At 40.0% G+C, this 19,182-nt stretch overlaps 1 protein-coding gene across 1 annotated transcript in view; it reads right to left on the bottom strand.

Annotated features, from left to right (window-relative positions):
- SWIP (strumpellin and WASH-interacting protein) overlaps window positions 1-19,182 on the bottom strand; it is a 320,197-nt gene that overhangs the window by 279,301 nt on the left and 21,714 nt on the right. The window contains exons 5-7 of the mRNA XM_071678856.1: window positions 13,959-14,183; window positions 12,143-12,244; window positions 956-1,099 (exon numbers count right to left, since the gene is read on the bottom strand). Of these exons, the coding sequence (XP_071534957.1) occupies window positions 956-1,099; window positions 12,143-12,244; window positions 13,959-14,183 (471 nt within the window). The remainder of the gene's footprint in view (window positions 1-955; window positions 1,100-12,142; window positions 12,245-13,958; window positions 14,184-19,182) is intronic.

Below are 19,182 nucleotides of genomic sequence, written 5' to 3'. Positions count from 1 at the left end.
CCACCTCTTCAAGCATAGATAAAGATTTATGTTTATGCTTATTAGCACCATCACCCTCTTCTGCATCTCTTGGTCTTTTGGATGACATCCTGAAGGGCGAAAATACAGCTCAGCTCCCGTGTAAACAGATTTTGGCACCTTAGTGCTGCTAACAGCACCACTCTGGTGGGAGATCCACAAACTAATAACTACTGGCAGCAGATTCAAAATGTGCTAGACCATGGGAGTTGCCAGATCGCATAGCGCTGGACTAAAGAGGTACAACCTGTACTAGCATTTATCTCAATCCCTCATACCTAAGACTAACCAACAAATATTACTGCAGTCAACTCCACATTCAAGATGTCTAAATATGATAAACATACATTCCGCTACTTGGTTAGAATGGCAACTTTACATATCTGCAACTACATTGTACTTCAGTGCAGATATCAGCCTCTACAAGCAAAACTTTATACCTGACATAAAGTGTGCATAAATAGAAAATTGTCTCTCGATAGGAGGAGTTACAATCTAGACCAAGTATTATAATACTTCCAACCACCAAAAAGTATATTAATCATACTGACTCTAGACTGGTTTGTTTTGTTTATTATTGCTTATTACAAGCTTAGATCTTAGTTTGGCTTTCTTAAATCTGGAGTAACTGATATTATAAGCTAGACACTAAATGATGACATAACCAATTTATCCACTAGTGCAGTGGTTAAAATTTCCTGTAAATTTTGTGGCCCATCTTACAATTTTAGCATAGCCTCTCATGCTGTATGGTACTGTGCAGAAGGCTCCTAAAACTATCACTTCCTACCAGGTCATCTGACAGTGCAGTGCATCACCCTAATGAAATCCAATCATTAGAAGCAAAAGTCTTTTTAACAATATCTAGTGATGCATCATACCTTACACTATGAATTATCGTAGTTACAATGTACTGTATACTAATCTATTGATTTACCTTCTTGAAGATATTAATAAGAGTCCTTGCCAGTTTCTTATCCTGTGTATTGAATATCACCTGATGTAGAATACCCAAAGCAGTAACCCCAACAACCTGAGGTTGATAATCACACCACCATCCTTCAAGACTGCTTTGCTCCAGCTGCAAAAGTAAACATAGAATTGTTAAATATTTGAATACTGCAAATACTACAATATTCTTTGTAAATTAGCTCTGTTGAAATATTGAGGAGGTATATCAATATTTCACACAGATGTGCTCTTGATTTACTGTGATGTAACAGAGTTCACACAAATAATGGGTTAAGCACGATTTGTAAAGGTATCACTGTGTAAGATTCTTTAATAATCTACTCCTAGTTTCATTTGTATGTTTAAAAGTAGCCCTAATCTCAGAGAAACACTGTCACTTAAAGTGCAGCTGATCAGGGATGCACAATTTTAGAGACTTGAAGGGGAGAATTCCTGAGAATTATGAGGAAACATGTGAGAAGTTGAATGATATTCTTAAAAGTGCTTTCACAGTACAGAACAATATGGCTCCATTATTACAAACTTCAGAGAGGTAAGAAGTCTTGGTGCGTATGGATATTGACAGAAATGATATTTTCAAACTATCAAAGCAACTTGACCCATAAAGGGACTATTGTCCTAGTAAACTTTCCTCACATGTACTAAAGAAATATACAGAGGCACATGCTAGACCACATGAAATACTGATCAACATGTCACTAGTGCAATGGGTGCTTCCAAAGATGTGGAAAAGGGCAAATGTTGTGCCCATATTCAACCCTTTCAAAAATTCTGGAATTTCCCAGCATGTGGGTATATCAAAAACATAGTCTTATCAATCAATAGGAAACAACAAGAGAAGTTAAGAACAAAATTAAAGCAAACTTACATTATGTGGTGATGTAGTGACACTTTTAATTTCAAACGCTCACCAAATTCTTTTAATTAGCTAGTTGTACTGTATTGGGAGGAAGTTTTGCACTTGTGGGGCCCCATCTCTTGAACACTCTCTACTCTCATATAACCTCTTAAAATTATCTATGCTACCTGCATGAACCATGTCTTTAGTCAATCTGTTCCATACATTCACTACTCATATGCTATAAAAGTATTTCTTTACATCCTTATTTACATTTGTTTTATTCATTTCAATGTATGTTCTTAGGATGCTCTATCCATATGTCTCTTAAAGACCTGTCAACTTCACCAATTTCTTTTAAAACTTAAAGGATGTGACAGGGTCACCCTTCACTCTTCTCTCGTCCAAGGTGGGTATATCTAAAGCCTCCAGCCTTTCCCTATAGCTTAGCTTTCTTAATTCTGGTATCTTTTTGTTGCCCTCCTCTGGACTTTATCAGTTCTTTGTACGCTGATGCAATATTCCTCAATTTTTAATTCCTTTAAGACCAATGCAACATCTCTAATGATGCACTGGCTACATTATTGCTGTTGACATGAGTTACCATGTCATCAGTGGCTAATGCCGAACATGTTTAGTCAACACAATTCACACTTGTTTTTGTTTTCAATTCATAACAGTAACACACTTCATACTTTTGCACATTCTTTGAAACATGATACCCATAGAATAATTGGATAATGATTTTGTAAAATGTTTCAATATGCACCATACAGATTTTACATATGGCTTATTCGTGAAATTTTAGACATATTTACTCGTGACATTTCATTTACATAATTTTCAAATATATATATCATTCGGTTTCACAAAAAGTTTTGTTATTCAATACACAATGACCAGAGCCATCTACATATATGCCTGACATCAACCACTCTACAACATTCTACTCTCCTTTCAATCATAATCAAGATAATTTTCCTATTATGATCAAACTCATGTCCAACATCAACCATTCCATAATACCCCAGAAAAAATCACCACTTTGCCGACACAAATATGCATGGCAAGTTGTGGAATTCAGAAGGTAAACATGCTTGGAAGGGACAGGACTGTACCTTCTTCTGTTATGTGGATAACTAACACCACAAGATATATCTGATGCTAATTATAGTTGCTAGCAACATGTGGCATCTCTGTATACTGATAAAGCAAGCCTTGAATTTCAATGATTGCAGTACGAGGCAGCAAGTAAAAGTATGGTTGCAGTAGTCATGCTGAGAATATGAAACTATGTTTACAGAAGTCAAGAGGTTAAAAAAGGTGACTGGAAAATAGTGCTGAACCACCACCCATTTTTGCTTTCCGAGATAATGTGCTCGACTTCCACACATTCTTGAAGGCTCCCAGAATTTTCACCCCCTCCCCCACCCTATGATTCACTTCTGCTTCCATGGTTCCATCTGCTGCCAAATCCACTCCCAGATATCTAAAACACTTTACTTCCACCAGTTTTTCTCCATTCAAACTTACCTCCCAATTGACTTGACCCTCAACCCTACTGTACCTAATAACTTTGCTCTTATTCACATTTACTCTCAACTTTCTTCTTTCACATACTTTACCAAACCCAGTCACCAGCTTCTGCAGTTTCTCACATGAATCAGCCACCAGCGCTGTATCATCAGCTAACAACAACTGACTCACTTCCCAAGCTCTCTCATCCACAACAGACTGCATACTTGCCCCTCTTTCCAAAACCCTTGCATTCACCTCCCTAACAATCCCATCCATAAACAAATTAAACAACCATGGAGACATCACACACCCCTGCCGCAAACCTACATTCATTGAGAACTAATCACTTTCCTCTCTTCTTACACGTACACATGCCTTACATCCTTGATGAAAAATTTTTTTTATCATACTATTATTCTCTCCAAACAATGCCAAAGGTTTCCTTCACGATGACTTTACAGATGCAAAATTTTTTTGATGACAGTTTATTCATAAATAAAGCATAATGTATGTATGTGAGAAATACTTAGAAAAGCAAATGGATTTGTATGTAGCGTTTATGGATCTGGAGAAGGCATATGATAGAGTTGATAGAGATGCTCTGTGGAAGGTATTAAGAATATATGGTGTGGGAGGCAAGTTGTTAGAAGCAGTGAAAAGTTTTTATCGAGGATGTAAGGCATGTGTACGTGTAGGAAGAGAGGAAAGTGATTGGTTCTCGTGAATGTAGGTTTGCGGCAGGGGTGTGTGATGTCTCCATGGTTGTTTAATTTGTTTATGGATGGGGTTGTTAGGGAGGTGAATGCAAGAGTTTTGGAAAGAGGGGCAAGTATGAAGTCTGTTGGGGATAAGAGAGCTTGGGAAGTGAGTCAGTTGCTGTTCGCTGATGATACAGCGCTGGTGGCTGATTCATGTGAGAAACTGCAGAAGCTGGTGACTGAGTTTGGTAAAGTGTGTGAAAGAAGAAAGTTAAGAGTAAATGTGAATAAGAGCAAGGTTATTAGGTACGGTAGGGTTGAGGGTCAAGTCAATTGGGAGGTGAGTTTGAATGGAGAAAAACTGGAGGAAGTAAAGTGTTTTAGATATCTGGGAGTGGATCTGGCAGTGGATGGAACCATGGAAGCGGAAGTGGATCATAGGGTGGGGGAGGGGGCGAAAATTCTGGGAGCCTTGAAGAATGTGTGGAAGTCGAGAACATTATCTCGGAAAGCAAAAATGGGTATGTTTGAGGGAATAGTGGTTCCAACAATGTTGTATGGTTGCGAGGCGTGGACTATGGATAGAGTTGTGCGCAGGAGGATGGATGTGCTGGAAATGAGATGTTTGAGGACAATGTGTGGTGTGAGGTGGTTTGATCGAGTAAGTAACGTAAGGGTAAGAGAGATGTGTGGAAATAAAAAGACCATGGTTGAGAGAGCAGAAGAGGGTGTTTAGAAATGGTTTGGGCACATGGAGAGAATGAGTGAGGAAAGATTGACCAAGAGGATATATGTGTCGGAGGTAGAGGGAACGAGGAGAAGAGGGAGACCAAATTGGAGGTGGAAAGATGGAGTGAAAAAGATTTTGTGTGATCGGGGCCTGAACATGCAGGAGGGTGAAAGGAGGGCAAGGAATAGAGTGAATTGGAGCGATGTGGTATACCGGGGTTGACGTGCTGTCAGTGGATTGAATCAAGGCATGTGAAGCATCTGGGGTAAACCATGGAAAGCTGTGTAGGTATGTATATTTGCGTGTGTGGACGTATGTATATACATGTGTATGGGGGTGGGTTGGGCCATTTCTTTCGTCTGTTTCCTTGCGCTACCTCGCAAACGTGGGAGACAGCGACAAAGCAAAAAAAAAAAAAAATGTTAATATATGAGGATTAAATCAGCAAAGTGTTCTCTCTTCTTTCACACTTAACTGCCTTTTCCTGCATTAATGAGGTAGCACCAAGAAAAGATGAAGGCCACAACCGCTCACATCCATTCTTAAGCTGTCACGTGTAATGCACCAAAACCACAGTTCTCTATCCACATCCTGGTCCCACAGGCCTTTTGCATGGTTTACCCCAGATGTTTCAAATGCCATGGTTCAGTCCACTGACTGCACATCAACCCCAATATACCACATCATTCTAATTCACTCTATCCCGGTAAGCCTTCCCCTCTTCTGTATATTCAGGGCCCAATCACTCAAATCTTTTTCACTCCATCCTTACATCTCCAATTTGGTATCCTGGTTCTTCTTCTTGCCTCCATTTCTGATATAAGACCTTTTGGTCATCCTTTCCTTGCTCATTCTCTCCATATATCAACACCATTTCAGCACATCCTCTTCTGCTCTCTCAACCACACTCGTTTCATTACCACACATCTCTCTAAACCTTTCCTTACTCAATTCATCAAATCCTTCACACCATATATTGCCCTCACATACTTCATTTCCAACATATCCACCTTCTTTATCAGAGCCATATCTATAGCCCATGCCTCAGAGCCATGTAATATTGCTGGAACTACTATTCCTTCAAACATACCCATTTTCGCCCTCTCAAATAACATTACCTCTTTCCACATGTTCTTTAGCACTCCTAGAACCTTTGCCCACTACCCCACCCCATGACTTACTTCCACTTCCATGGTTCCATTCATTGCCATGTCTACTCCCAAATATCTAAAACACTTTATTCCTCCAATTTTTCTTCATTCAAACTTATACCCTTGTGATGTGTTCTATCCTTCCAAAAATGTAATGAATGATGAAAGTCTGATCTTTTTCATGGATGTCTAGCTTTAAAACAATATATCTTTAGCAAGGGGAATCATTTCTAAAAGTCTTAAGTTATATGATTCTGAATCAGACTTTGTACTGGTCACATAAATTGTCCACAAAGGTGCAACATGATGGTCCACTTGGATTATCTATTTCTGCAGTGATGAAGCTGATAAAACCATACTTTGATGTAAGGAACAGTCCTCAAGTCTAAAGTTCTTTATTTCAAAATGGTACAAGCCTGAAAATAAACATTCCACAAAATAAAAAGAGAACATGCGATACTTCAAAACCATCATGGATGAATAGAAGAACAGGAGGACTAATTTGCCAAAAGGAGAAAACATACAAGAAATTCAAATCAATGGGAACCAATGAAAATCACCAGGAATTAATCAAAATCTAAAGAGAGTGTAAGAAGGTCATAAGACAGAGCAACCAAGAAAAAGAAAAAAATTTCATTGAAAGTTAGGAATAATCATAAGGAATTCTTCAAATATATACATAAGACAAAGGAAGACAGTAAAAGAAGGAATTTGACCAATGTGAAATGATCATGACACACTAACTACTGAAGACAAGGAAATACTAAATCATTCCTTTAACTCCATACTCACAATTAAAGAAACATCTCGAATACTGCAACCAATAAAAATATTTCAAGGATCTGATGAAGAGTTGAAGATTGGAGAAATAAAAAACTCTGAAGTACTTCACTTCCAGGACCAACTAAATCCTAATAAATCCAACAGCCCAAACAACTTAGCTGGATCCAAGATCTTTAAAGGAGGTCAGGAGACAGCTGATATACCCCATAACAAAAATATTCAACAAATCTCTGTCTGAAAGTCAGGTGCCAACTGAATTGAAACGAGCAAATGTCACTCCTATCCATAAGAAATGAGACAAAAAGGGGTGCTTTGAACGACCACCCAATTAGCCTCATGTCAGGGTTAAGTAAAATGATAGAAAAAATAATACATGATAAAACTGTCACATTTCTCGAACACAAAATCATATCCTTTAACTCCATACTCACATTTAAAGAAACATCTCGAATACCACAACCAATAAAAATATTTCAAGGATCTGATAAAGAGTTGAAGATTAGAGAAATAAAAAGCTCTGAAGTACTTCACTTCCAGGACCAACTAAATCCTAATAAATCCAACAGCCCAAACAACTTAGCTGGATCCAAGATCTTTAAAGGAGGTCAGGAGACAGCTGATATACCCCCATAACAAAAATATTCAACAAATCTCTGTCTGAAAGTCAGGTGCCAACTGAATTGAAACGAGCAAATGTCAATCCTATCCATAAAAAATGAGACAAAAAGGGGTGCTTTGAACGACCACCCAATTAGCCTCACGTCAGGGTTAGGTAAAATGATGGAAAAAATAATACACGATAAAACTGTCACATTTCTCGAACACAAAATCATATCAAACAACCAACACAGTTTCCACAGCAGAAGATTCTGCCTGAAGAATTTGCTGGAATTTTCTAATGTTATCTATCAGGACTGGGAGAAAAAAGTACCGTCTGTTGTAATATATCTGGATTTTCAAAAGGCTTTTGATAAAGTACCTCACAAGAGACTTTTACATAAACTCAAAGCACACAGAATTGGTGAGGAACTCTATACAGTGGGTAGTATTAAGCTACGAAGCCTCACACTGGCTAAACGTAACAAGTGTACCACAGGGGTCGGTAAAGGGAACAATACAGGGATAATGTTGCAGCAGCAAGGAGTTGGTGACAGCTTAAAAAACTGCTGAGCAGAATTACATTTCTTGTCAATTTTAAATTTTTTTGTTTTCACCAGACAACCCAGTCGTAGGCCTGATGTCTGTCTTTCTCATGTAAATCCCCTATTCCTAAGAATGAGGAAGATAGAATTCTACTCCAAGTATTCCTAGCATATCATAGAAAGCAACTAAAAATGATGGAAGAAGGGGCTGGAAACCCTCTCCTTTTTGTATTTCAGTTTCTAAAAGACAGGAGAGAAGAACGAGTCATGGATGGAGAGCTCAGGCTGGAATGTTTGAACATGTGTGGATGCAACCAAAATGAGATGATGTTTATCATACATTTGAAGTTCCAGTCATGGACAAAAGTCCACAAAAAGGCCAGGCCTTAATTGAAACACAGAATGGTTAATGAAGGGGGAAAAAAGGGGAAAAAGAAGAGACAAGGGAAAGTATCTATGAATTCAGAGGTGAAAAATTTGCCTTTTGAAATGAACTGATTGTATGCTTGAGAAAAGGGACCTGGATGTTCTAACTCTTGAGTGAAACAAAGCCCAAAGTAAGGGTTAATGGTTTGGGAATGTCTTTAAGTCAGGGGTCAGTGAGAGGGCAAGAGCTAAAGATGGGGTAGCACTAAATTGAAGCTGAAGCTGAAGTTGTGGGGATGAATGAAAGAGTATAAGGATGTGACCTCCAGATGTGGGTTAAAAACAATAATGGATAAAAAGAGATTGGTGATTATTAATGCTTATACAACTTTCTTTTTCTTTCTTTCATATTATTTACCATTTCCCGCATTATCTATTTTGCTTTGTCGCTGTCTCCCGCGTTAGCGAGGTAGAGCAAGGAAACAGACGAAAGAATGGCCCAATCCGCCCACATACACATGTATATACATACATGTCCACCCATGCACAATATACATACCTATACATCTCAATGTACACATATATATACACACACAGACACATACATATATACCCATGCACACAATTCACACTGTCTGCCCCTATTCATTCCCATCGCCACCTCGCCACACATGGAATACCATCCCCCTCCCCCCTCATGTGTACGAGGTAGCACTAGGAAAAGACAACAAAGGCCCCATTCGTTCACACTCAGTTCCAGCTGTCACGCAATAATGCCCTAAACCACAGCTCCCTTTCCACATCCAGGCCCCACACAACTTTCCATGGTTTACCCCAGATGCTTCACATGCCCTGATTCAATCCAGTGACAGCATGTCAACCCCGGTATACCACATCGATCCAATTCACTCTATTCCTTGCCCGCCTTTCACCCTCCTGCATGTTCAGGCCCCGATCACACAAAATCTTTTTCACTCCATCTTTCCACCTCCAATTTGGTCTCCCACTTCTCGTTCCCTCCACCTCCGACACATATATCCTCTTGGTCAATCTTTCCCCACTCATTCTCTCCATGTGACCAAACCATTTCAAAACACCCTCTTCTGCTCTCTCAACCACGCTCTTTTTATTTCCACACATCTCTCTTACCCTTACATTACTTACTCGATCAAACCACCTCACACCACACATTGTCCTCAAACATCTCATTTCCAGCACATCCACCCTCCTACGCACAACTCTATCCATAGCCCACGCCTCGCAACCATACAACATTGTTGGAACTACTATTCCTTCAAACATACCCATTTTTGCTTTCCGAAATAGTATTCTCGACTTCCACACATTCTTCAAGGCTCCCAGGATTTTCGCCCCCTCCCCCACCCTATGATTCACTTCCGCTTCCATGGTTCCATCCACTGCCAGATCCACTCCCAGATATCTAAAACACTTTACTTCCACCAGTTTTTCTCCATTCAAACTTACCTCCCAATTGACTTGACCCTTATCCCTACTGTACCTAATAACCTTGCGCTTATTCACATTTACTCTTAACTTTCTTCTTTCACACACTTTACCAAACTCAGTCACCAGCTTCTGCAGTTTCTCACATGAATCAGCCACTAGCACTGTATCATCAGCGAACAACAACTGACTCACTTCCCAAGCTCTCTCATCCCCAACACACTTCGTACTTGCCCCTCTTTCCAAAACTCTTGCATTCACCTCCCTAACAACCCCATCCATAAACAAATTAAACAACCATGGAGACATCACACACCCCTGCCGCAAACCTACATTCACTGACAACCAATCACTTTCCTCTCTTCCTACACGTACACATGCCTTACATCCTCGATAAAAAACTTTTCACTGCTTCTAACAACTTGCCTCCCACACCATATATTCTTAATACCTTCCACAGAGCACCTCTATCAACTCTATCATATGCCTTCTCAGATCCATAAATGCTACATACAAATCCATTTGCTTTTCTAAGTATTTCTCACATACATTCTTCAAAGCAAACACCTGATCCACACATCCTCTACCACTTCTGAAACCACACTGCTCTTCCCCAATCTGATGCTCTGTACATGCCTTCACCCTCTCAATCAATACCCTCCCATATAATTTACCAGGAATACTCAACAAACTTATACCTCTGTAATTTGAGCACTCACTCTTATCCCCTTTGCATTTGTACAATGGCACTATGCACGCATTCCGCCAATCCTCAGGCACCTCACCATGAGTCATACATACATTAAATAACCTTACCAACCAGTCAACAATACAGTCACCCCATTTTTAATAAATTCCACTGTAATACCATCCAAACCTGCTGCCTTGCAGGCTTTCATCTTCCGCAAAGCTTTTACTACCTCTTCTCTGTTTACCAAATCATTTTCCCTAACCCTCTCACTTTGCACACCACCTCGACCAAAACACCCTATATCTGCCACTCTATCATCAAACACATTCAACAAACCTTCAAAATACTCACTCCATCTCCTTCTCACATCACCACTACTTGTTATCACCTCCCCATTTGCGCCCTTCACTGAAGTTCCCATTTGCTCCCTTGTCTTACGCACTTTATTTACCTCCTTCCAGAACATCTTTTTATTCTCCATGAAATTTAATGATACTCTCTCACCCCAACTCTCATTTACCCTCTTTTTCACCTCTTGCACCTTTCTCTTGACCTCCTGTCTCTTTCTTTTATACATCTCCCACTCAATTGCATTTTTTCCCTGCAAAAATCGTCCAAATGCCTCTCTCTTCTCTTTCACTAATACTCTTACTTCTTCATCCCACCACTCACTACCCTTTCTAATCAACCCACCTCCCACTCTTCTCATGCCACAAGCATCTTTTGCACAATCCATCACTGATTCCCTAAATACATCCCATTCCTCCCCCACTCCCCTTACTTCCATTGTTCTCACCTTTTTCCATTCTGTACTCAGTCCCTCCTGGTACTTCCTCACACAAGTCTCCTTGCCAAGCTCACTTACTCTCACCACCCTCTTCACCCCAACATTCACTCTTCTTTTCTGAAAACCCATACAAATCTTCACCTTAGCCTCCACAAGATAATGATCAGACTTCCCTCCAGTTGCACCTCTCAGCACATTAACATCCAAAAGTCTCTCTTTCCCGCGCCTGTCAATTAACACGTAATCCAATAACGCTCTCTGGCCATCTCTCCTACTTACATACGTATACTTATGTATATCTCACTTTTTAAACCAGGTATTCCCAATCACCAGTCCTTTTTCAGCACATAAATCTACAAGCTCTTCACCATTTCCATTTACAACACTGAACACCCCATGTATACCAATTATTGTAAGTACATGTATCATAATAATTTTTCAGTAACTGTTGAAATAAGTAAGTAAGTAAGTTTTTATTAGTCAAATTGTAATACTGTACTTAATCCAATTCCTTATTCAATGAGGTGGTTCAGATGTATACAACCCCTTTCTCTCCCAACCAACATCTCCATAACATCTCCGGGCAAAACCATTATAAGTAAAGACATTCACTGTCTCTCGTAAGACTTCCTACACTTGTTTTCATTATATCTTGGGGTCACTTATTTTTAGTATGAATAACTCTTCACTTATGCAATAAGAGTCTATACAAGAAAGCATTTTGCTAACCAAAGTTACACTTTCCAGTTAACTTTTCAGGAACATATTTACATTATTCTGTTATGTGGTGAGCTATATTAATTACTGTACTGCCTCATAAAAAACCACCTCACTCCAAAAGAGTCTATCCTTTCCCTAATACATGTTGTAGTTCAGCCTTGAAGTTTCAGGAACTCCTGCAAAGTTCCTAGGTAACACCAGAACTTTTTCTTAGAAAGGAATACTGAGATAGTTATTGATAAAAAACATTAAATGTACACTCACCTGGCCACACCATCCCAATATTACATTCATCATTTCCTCACGAAGAACTCCATTCCTTGCAACTGTAAATCCATCACAGTCATATGGTTGTCGTACCACAGACTTGGTAAAAAAAAAAGGTTCTTTTAATATCAATGGCAACAGAATTATAATGAACATATATTTTGTATTCAAGCATTCTTTGAGAACTAATTTGCATACTACATTATTCATCAGTATTTTCAGCATAAAGCAACTTTATGAAAAGATAAACCTAATCTTTATGGCTGACTGACTGTAAACTGCACACAGTATAGAAGATTGCTAAGCATGGTTAACACTTTTTGTATTGTACAAAAATTATCAGGATTGGCGGAATGCATGCATAGTGCCATTGTATAAAGGCAAAGCGGACAAAGGTGAGTGCTCAAATTACAGAGGTATAAGTCTATTGAGTATTCCCGGGAAATTATATGGGAGGGTATTGATTGAGAGGGTGAAGGCATGTACAGAGCATCAGACTGGGGAAGAGCAGTGTGGTTTCAGAAGTGGTAGAGGATGTGTGGATTAGGTTTTTACTCTGAAGAATGAATGTGAGAAATACTTAGAAAAGCAAATGGATTTGTATGTAGCATTTATGGATCTGGAGAAGGCATGTGATAGAGTTGATAGAGATGCTCTGTGGAAGGTATTAAGAATATATGGTGTGGGAGGCAAGTTGTTAGAAGCAGTGAGAAGTTTCTATCGAGGATGTAAGGCACATGTACGAGTAGGAAGAAAGAAAAGTGATTGGTTCTCAGTGAATGTAGGTTTGCGGCAGGGGTGTGTGATGTCTCCATGGATGTTTAATTTGTTTATGGATGGGGTTGTTAGGGAGGTGAATGCAAGAGTTTTGGAGAGAGGGGCAAGTATGCAGTCTGTTGTGGATGAGAGAGCTTGGGAAGTGAGTCAGTTGTTGTTTGCTGATGATACAGCGCTGGTGGCTGTCTCGGATGATAAACTGCAGAAGCTGGTGACTGAGTTTGGTAAAGTGTGAGAAAGAAAAAAGCTGAGAGTAAATGCGAATAAGAGCAAGGTTAGTAGGTACAGTTGGGTTGAGGGACGAAGTCAATTGGGAGGTAAGTTTGAATGGAGAAAAACTGGAGGAAGTGAGGTGCTTTAGATATCTGGGAGTGGATTTGGCAGCAGATGGAACCATGGAAGAGGAAGTGAGACACAGGGTGGGGGAGGGGGCGAAAGTTCTGGTAGTGTTGAAAAATGTGTGGAAGGTGAGACCATTATCTCGGAAAGCAAAAATGGGTATGTTTGAAGGAATAGTGGTTCCAACAATGTTATGTGGTTGTGAGGCGTGGACTAAAGATAGAGTTGTGCAGAGGAGGGTGGATGTGCTGAAAATGAGATGTTTGAGGACAATATGTGGTGTGAGGTGGATTGATCGAGTAAGTAATGAAAAGGTAAGAGAGATGTGTGGTAATAAAAAGAGTGTGGTTGAGAGGGCAAAAGAGGGTGTAATGAAATGGTTTGGTCACATATACAGAATGAGTGAGGAAAGATTGACCAAGAGGATATATGTGTCAGAGATGGAGGGAACAAGGAGAAGTGGAAGACCAAATTGGAGGTGGAAGGATGGAATTAAAAAGATTTTGATCGATTGGGACCTGAACATGCAGGAGGGTGAAAGGTGTGCAAGGAATAGAGTGAATTGGAACGATGTGGTATACCAAGGTCGATGTGCTGTCAATGGATTGAACCAGGGCATGTGAAGCATCTGAGGTAAACCATGGAAAGTTTTGTGGGGCCTGGACATGATTAATAACTGATAAAAAACTTTACTTACCAAAAACATTGTTCCCTGCATCACCAGATTTTCAACATCATTCAGCAGCTTCTCCAGAGGCTGTAAACTTGTCTTATCTTGACCAAACCTCTGCTGGTCAGACCCAGCTGAACGTACTAAACGACGATATGCTCCCCAGTGCTCATGGAGTAGTGAATTACCCAGGATGATTTCATCCAAGGTTATAAGTGTACCCAAAAGAAAACCCAGATGCTCATAAATAACCTGTAGGTTAAAGGTATGATTAATGGACCTTAACTAATACTACTGAATAACCCATGAAACACCTCTGATGAAATGCATTACAAAAAAGTCTCTAATTCAAATGAATTGCAAGTAGAGTAAATTTTCATAAATATAATGTTCAAATTAACAAGTACAATATACCTTCATTATGAAGCATTTCATTTTTTTCAGTTCAGTGTACTGCATCAAATTCTTTTTGACAAAAAAAATTCCTTTCTTGTAATAATCCATACATAAAATCATTTATAATCATACATGCAAAACTTCTATTATGAAAAATAACAACATTCAGAATATTTTCATGCACACCATATAATATTCTGCCTATGTGGTATGCATGGAAAAATTCTGCAAGCAGTTAAGCACTTTTATAATGGAAGCAGTGTGGGTGGGAGTGAGTAATGAAATGTGAAATGGTTTGAAATAAACATGGAAACACACCAAGACTATATTGTCTTGTCCTGACTTTTCAATGCTTTTAATGACAGTGAGGTGAGGTGACTGATGTTATACTTAATCATGGAGACATAGAATGGAATTTGACATAGTTTCTGTAGAAAAATGATGATGTGTAGGAGGATGCTGCTGAAGGTGAATACAAATAAAAGTAAGATCATAGTTTTTTAAAGGAAAGGGAAAAATCAGAGCATAATTTCTATTTTCACAGTGAAAACCTCTAAGTTGTAGATGAATTTACATAATCAGCAGTATACTTCTGTAAGGATGGGGAAATAAAGTTTGGAGTCAAGTCATGCAGGCGAGAAAAATCATAGGTACACTCTGGTGAATGGAAAAAATATTGAAGCACAGAGTGTGCAAGAGGCTTGCAAGAAGCATTCAACCCAACTGTGATCTTTGGACATGAAACACAATTATATAAAGGTCAGAAAAGGTCCAAAATATGAGCAGTCAGATGGGTAACTTTCACAATGCAAATGGAATATAGGAAGCTACACTGAGAAATTTCTACATGTGAGAACAATTGGTGCAAAGAAAGACTTCTGTATGAGCCTTATTGGATAGTAATTCTGAGCAGAATCTTTTGCATATGATATTCTAGTTATCATTACCATTATCATTATCATTATTATCATCATCATATTCATTTACTTTATTATCTTTATCATACTTGATCGCCGTTTCCCAAGTCAGTGAGGTAGTACTAGGAAACAGACGAAGAACAACCCATCCCCTCATTTTTTTTTCTTTTCTTTTTTTTTTTGCTTTGTCGCTGTCTCCCGCGTTTGTGAGGTAGCGCAAGGAAACAGACGAAAGAAATGGCCCAACCCACCCCCATACACAATGTATATACATACACGTCCACACACAGCAAATATACATACCTATACATCTCAATGTACACATATATACACACACAGACACAAACATATATACCCATGCACACAATTCACACTGTCTGCCCCTATTCATTCCCATCGCCACCTCGCCACACATGGAATACTTTCCCCCTCCCCCCTCATGTGTGCGAGGTAGCACTAGGAAAAGACAACAAAGGCCCCATTCGTTCACACTCAGTCTCTAGCTGTCATGCAATAATGCCCGAAACCACAGCTCCCTTTCCACATCCAGGCCCCACACAACTTTCCATGGTTTACCCCAGACACTTCACATGCTCTGATTCAATCCACTGACAGCACATCAACCCCGGTATACCACATCGATCCAATCCACTCTATTCCTTGCACGCCTTTCACCCTCCTGCATGTTCAGGCCCTGATCACACAAAATCTTTTTCACTCCATCTTTCCACCTCCAATTTGGTCTCCCACTTCTCCTCGTTCCCTCCACCTCCGACACATATATCCTATTGGTCAATCTTTCCTCACTCATTCTTTCCATGTGCCCAAACCATTTCAAAACACCCTCTTCTGCTCTCTCAACCACACTCTTTTTATTTCCACACATCTCTCTTACCCTTACGTTACTTACTCGATCAAACCACCTCACACCACACATTGTCCTCAAACATCTCATTTCCAGCACATCCACCCTCCTGCACACAACTCTATCCATAGCCCATGCCTCGCAACCATACAACATTGTTGGAACCACTATTCCTTCAAACATACCCATTTTTGCTTTCCGAGATAATGTTCTCGACTTCCACACATTCTTCAATGCTCCCAGGATTTTCGCCCCCTCCCCCACCCTATGATTCACTTCTGCTTCCATGGTTCCATCCGCTGCCAGATCCACTCCCAGATATCTAAAACACTTTACTTCCTCCAGTTTTTCTCCATTCAAACTTACCTCCCAATTGACTTGACCCTCAACCCTACTGTACCTAATAACCTTGCTCTTATTCACATTTACTCTTAACTTTCTTCTTTCACACACTTTACCAAACTCAGTCACCAGCTTCTGCAGTTTCTCACATGAATCAGCCACCAGCACTGTATCATCAGCGAACAACAACTGACTCACTTCCCAAGCTCTCTCATCCACAACAGACTTCATACTTGCCCCTCTTTCCAAAACTCTTGCATTCACCTCCCTAACAACCCCATCCATAAACAAATTAAACAACCATGGAGACATCACACACTCCCTAACAACCCCATCCATAAACAAATTAAACAACCATGGAGACATCACACACCCCTGCCGCAAACCTACATTCACTGACAACCAATCACTTTCCTCTCTTCCTACACGTACACATGCCTTACATCCTCGATAAAAACTTTTCACTGCTTCTAACAACTTGCCTCCCACACCATATATTCTTAATACCTTCCACAGAGCATCTCTACCAACTCTATCATATGCCTTCTCCAGATCCATAAATGCTACATACAAATCCATTTGCTTTTCTAAGTATTTCTCACATACATACTTCAAAGCAAACACCTGATCCACACATCCTTTACCACTTCTGAAACCACACTGCTCTTCCCCAATCTGATGCTCTGTACATGCCGTCACCCTCTCAATCAATACCCTCCCATATAATTTACCAGGAATACTCAACAAACTTATACCTCTGTAATTTGAGCACTCACTCTTATCCCCTTTGCCTTTGTACAATGGCACTATGCACGCATTCCGCCAATCCTCAGGCACCTCACCATGAGTCATACATACATTAAATAACCTTACCAACCAGTCAACAATACAGTCACCCCCTTTTTTAATAAATTCCACTGCAATACCATCCAAACCTGCTGCCTTGCTGAAAGCTTTGCGGAAGATGAAAGCCAGCAAGGCGGCGGGTTTGGATGGTACTGCAGTAGAATCTATTAAAAAAGGGGTGAATGTGTTGTTGAATGGTTGGTAAGGATATTCAATGTATGTATGGTTCATGGTGAAGTGCCTGAGGACTGGCGGAATGCATGCATAGTGCCACTGTATAAAGGCAAAGGGGATAAGTGTTCAAATTACATAGGTATAACTTTGTTGAGTATTCCTGGGAAATTATATGAAAGGGTACTGATTGAGAGGGTGAAGGCATGTACAAAGCACCATATTGGGGAAGAGCAGTGTGGTTTCAGAAGTGGTTGAGGATGTGTGAATCAGGTGTATGCTTTGAAGGATGTATGTGAGAAATACTTAGAAAAACAAATGGATTTGTCTGTAGCATTTATGGATCTGGAGAAGGCATATGATAGAATTGATAGAGATACTCTGTGGAAGGTACTAAACGTATATGATGTGGGAGGTAAGTTGCTAGAAGCAGTGAAAAGTTTCTATCAAGGATGTAAGGCATGTGTATGAGTAGGAAGAAAGGAAAATGATTGGTTCCTAGTGAATGTCGGTTTGCAGCAGGGGTGCGTGACGTCTCCATGGTTGTTAAATTTGTTTATGGATGGGGTGCTTAGGGAGGCGAATGCAAGAGTTTTGGAGAGATGGGCAATTATGCAGTCTGTTGTGGATGAGAGGGCTTGGGAATTGTCATTTGTTGTTCGCTGATGATACAGCGCTGGTGGCTGCTTTGGGTTAAAAACTACAGAGGTTGGTGACTGAGTTTGGTAAAGTGTGTAAAAGGAGAAAGTTGAGAGTAAATGTGAATAAGAGCAAGGTTATTAGGTTCAGTAGGATTGAGGGATAACTTATTTGGGAGGCAAGTTTTAATGGAGAAAAACTGGAGGAAGTGGTGTTTTAAATATCTGGGAATGTGTATAAGGTGTGGGAGGCAAGTTGTTAGAAGCAGTGAAAAGTTTTTATCGAGGATGTAAGACATGTGTACGTGTAGGAAGAGAGGAAAGTGATTGGTTCTCAGTGAATGTAGGTTTGCGGCAGGGGTGTGTGATGTCTCCATGGTTGTTTAATTTGTTTATGGATGGGGTTGTTAGGGAGGTAAATGCAAGAGTTTTGGAAAGAGGGGCAAGTATGAAGTCTGTTGGGGATGAGAGAGCTTGGGAAGTGAGTCAGTTGTTGTTCGCTGATGATACAGCGCTGGTGGCGGATTCATGTGAGAAACTGCAGAAGCTGGTGACGGAGTTTGGTAAAGTGTGTGGAAGAAGAAAGTTAAGAGTAAATGTGAATAAGAGCAAGGTTATTAGGTACAGTAGGGTTGAGGGTCAAGTCAATTGGGAGGTGAGTTTGAATGGTGAAAAACTGGAGGAAGTGAAGTGTTTTAGATATCTGGGAGTGGATCTGTCAGCGGATGGAACCATGGAAGCGGAAGTGGATCATAGGGTGGGGGAGGGGGCGAAAATTTTGGGAGCCTTGAAAAATGTGTGGAAGTCGAGAACATTATCCCGGAAAGCAAAAATGGGTATGTTTGAAGGAATAGTAGTTCCAACAATGTTGTATGGTTGCGAGGCGTGGGCTATGGATAGAGTTGTGCGCAGGAGGATGGATGTGCTGGAAATGAGATGTTTGAGGACAATGTGTGGTGTGAGGTGGTTTGATCGAGTAAGTAACGTAAGGGTAAGAGAGATGTGTGGAAATAAAAAGAGCGTGGTTGAGAGAGCAGAAGAGGGTGTTTTGAAATGGTTTGGGCACATGGAGAGAA

Source organism: Panulirus ornatus, chromosome 28, assembly GCF_036320965.1.
Source record: "Panulirus ornatus isolate Po-2019 chromosome 28, ASM3632096v1, whole genome shotgun sequence".
Classification (NCBI taxonomy): domain Eukaryota; kingdom Metazoa; phylum Arthropoda; class Malacostraca; order Decapoda; family Palinuridae; genus Panulirus; species Panulirus ornatus.
The sequence above is the reverse complement of the archived record's forward strand: the minus strand, read 5'-3'. Positions and strand labels throughout refer to the sequence as shown.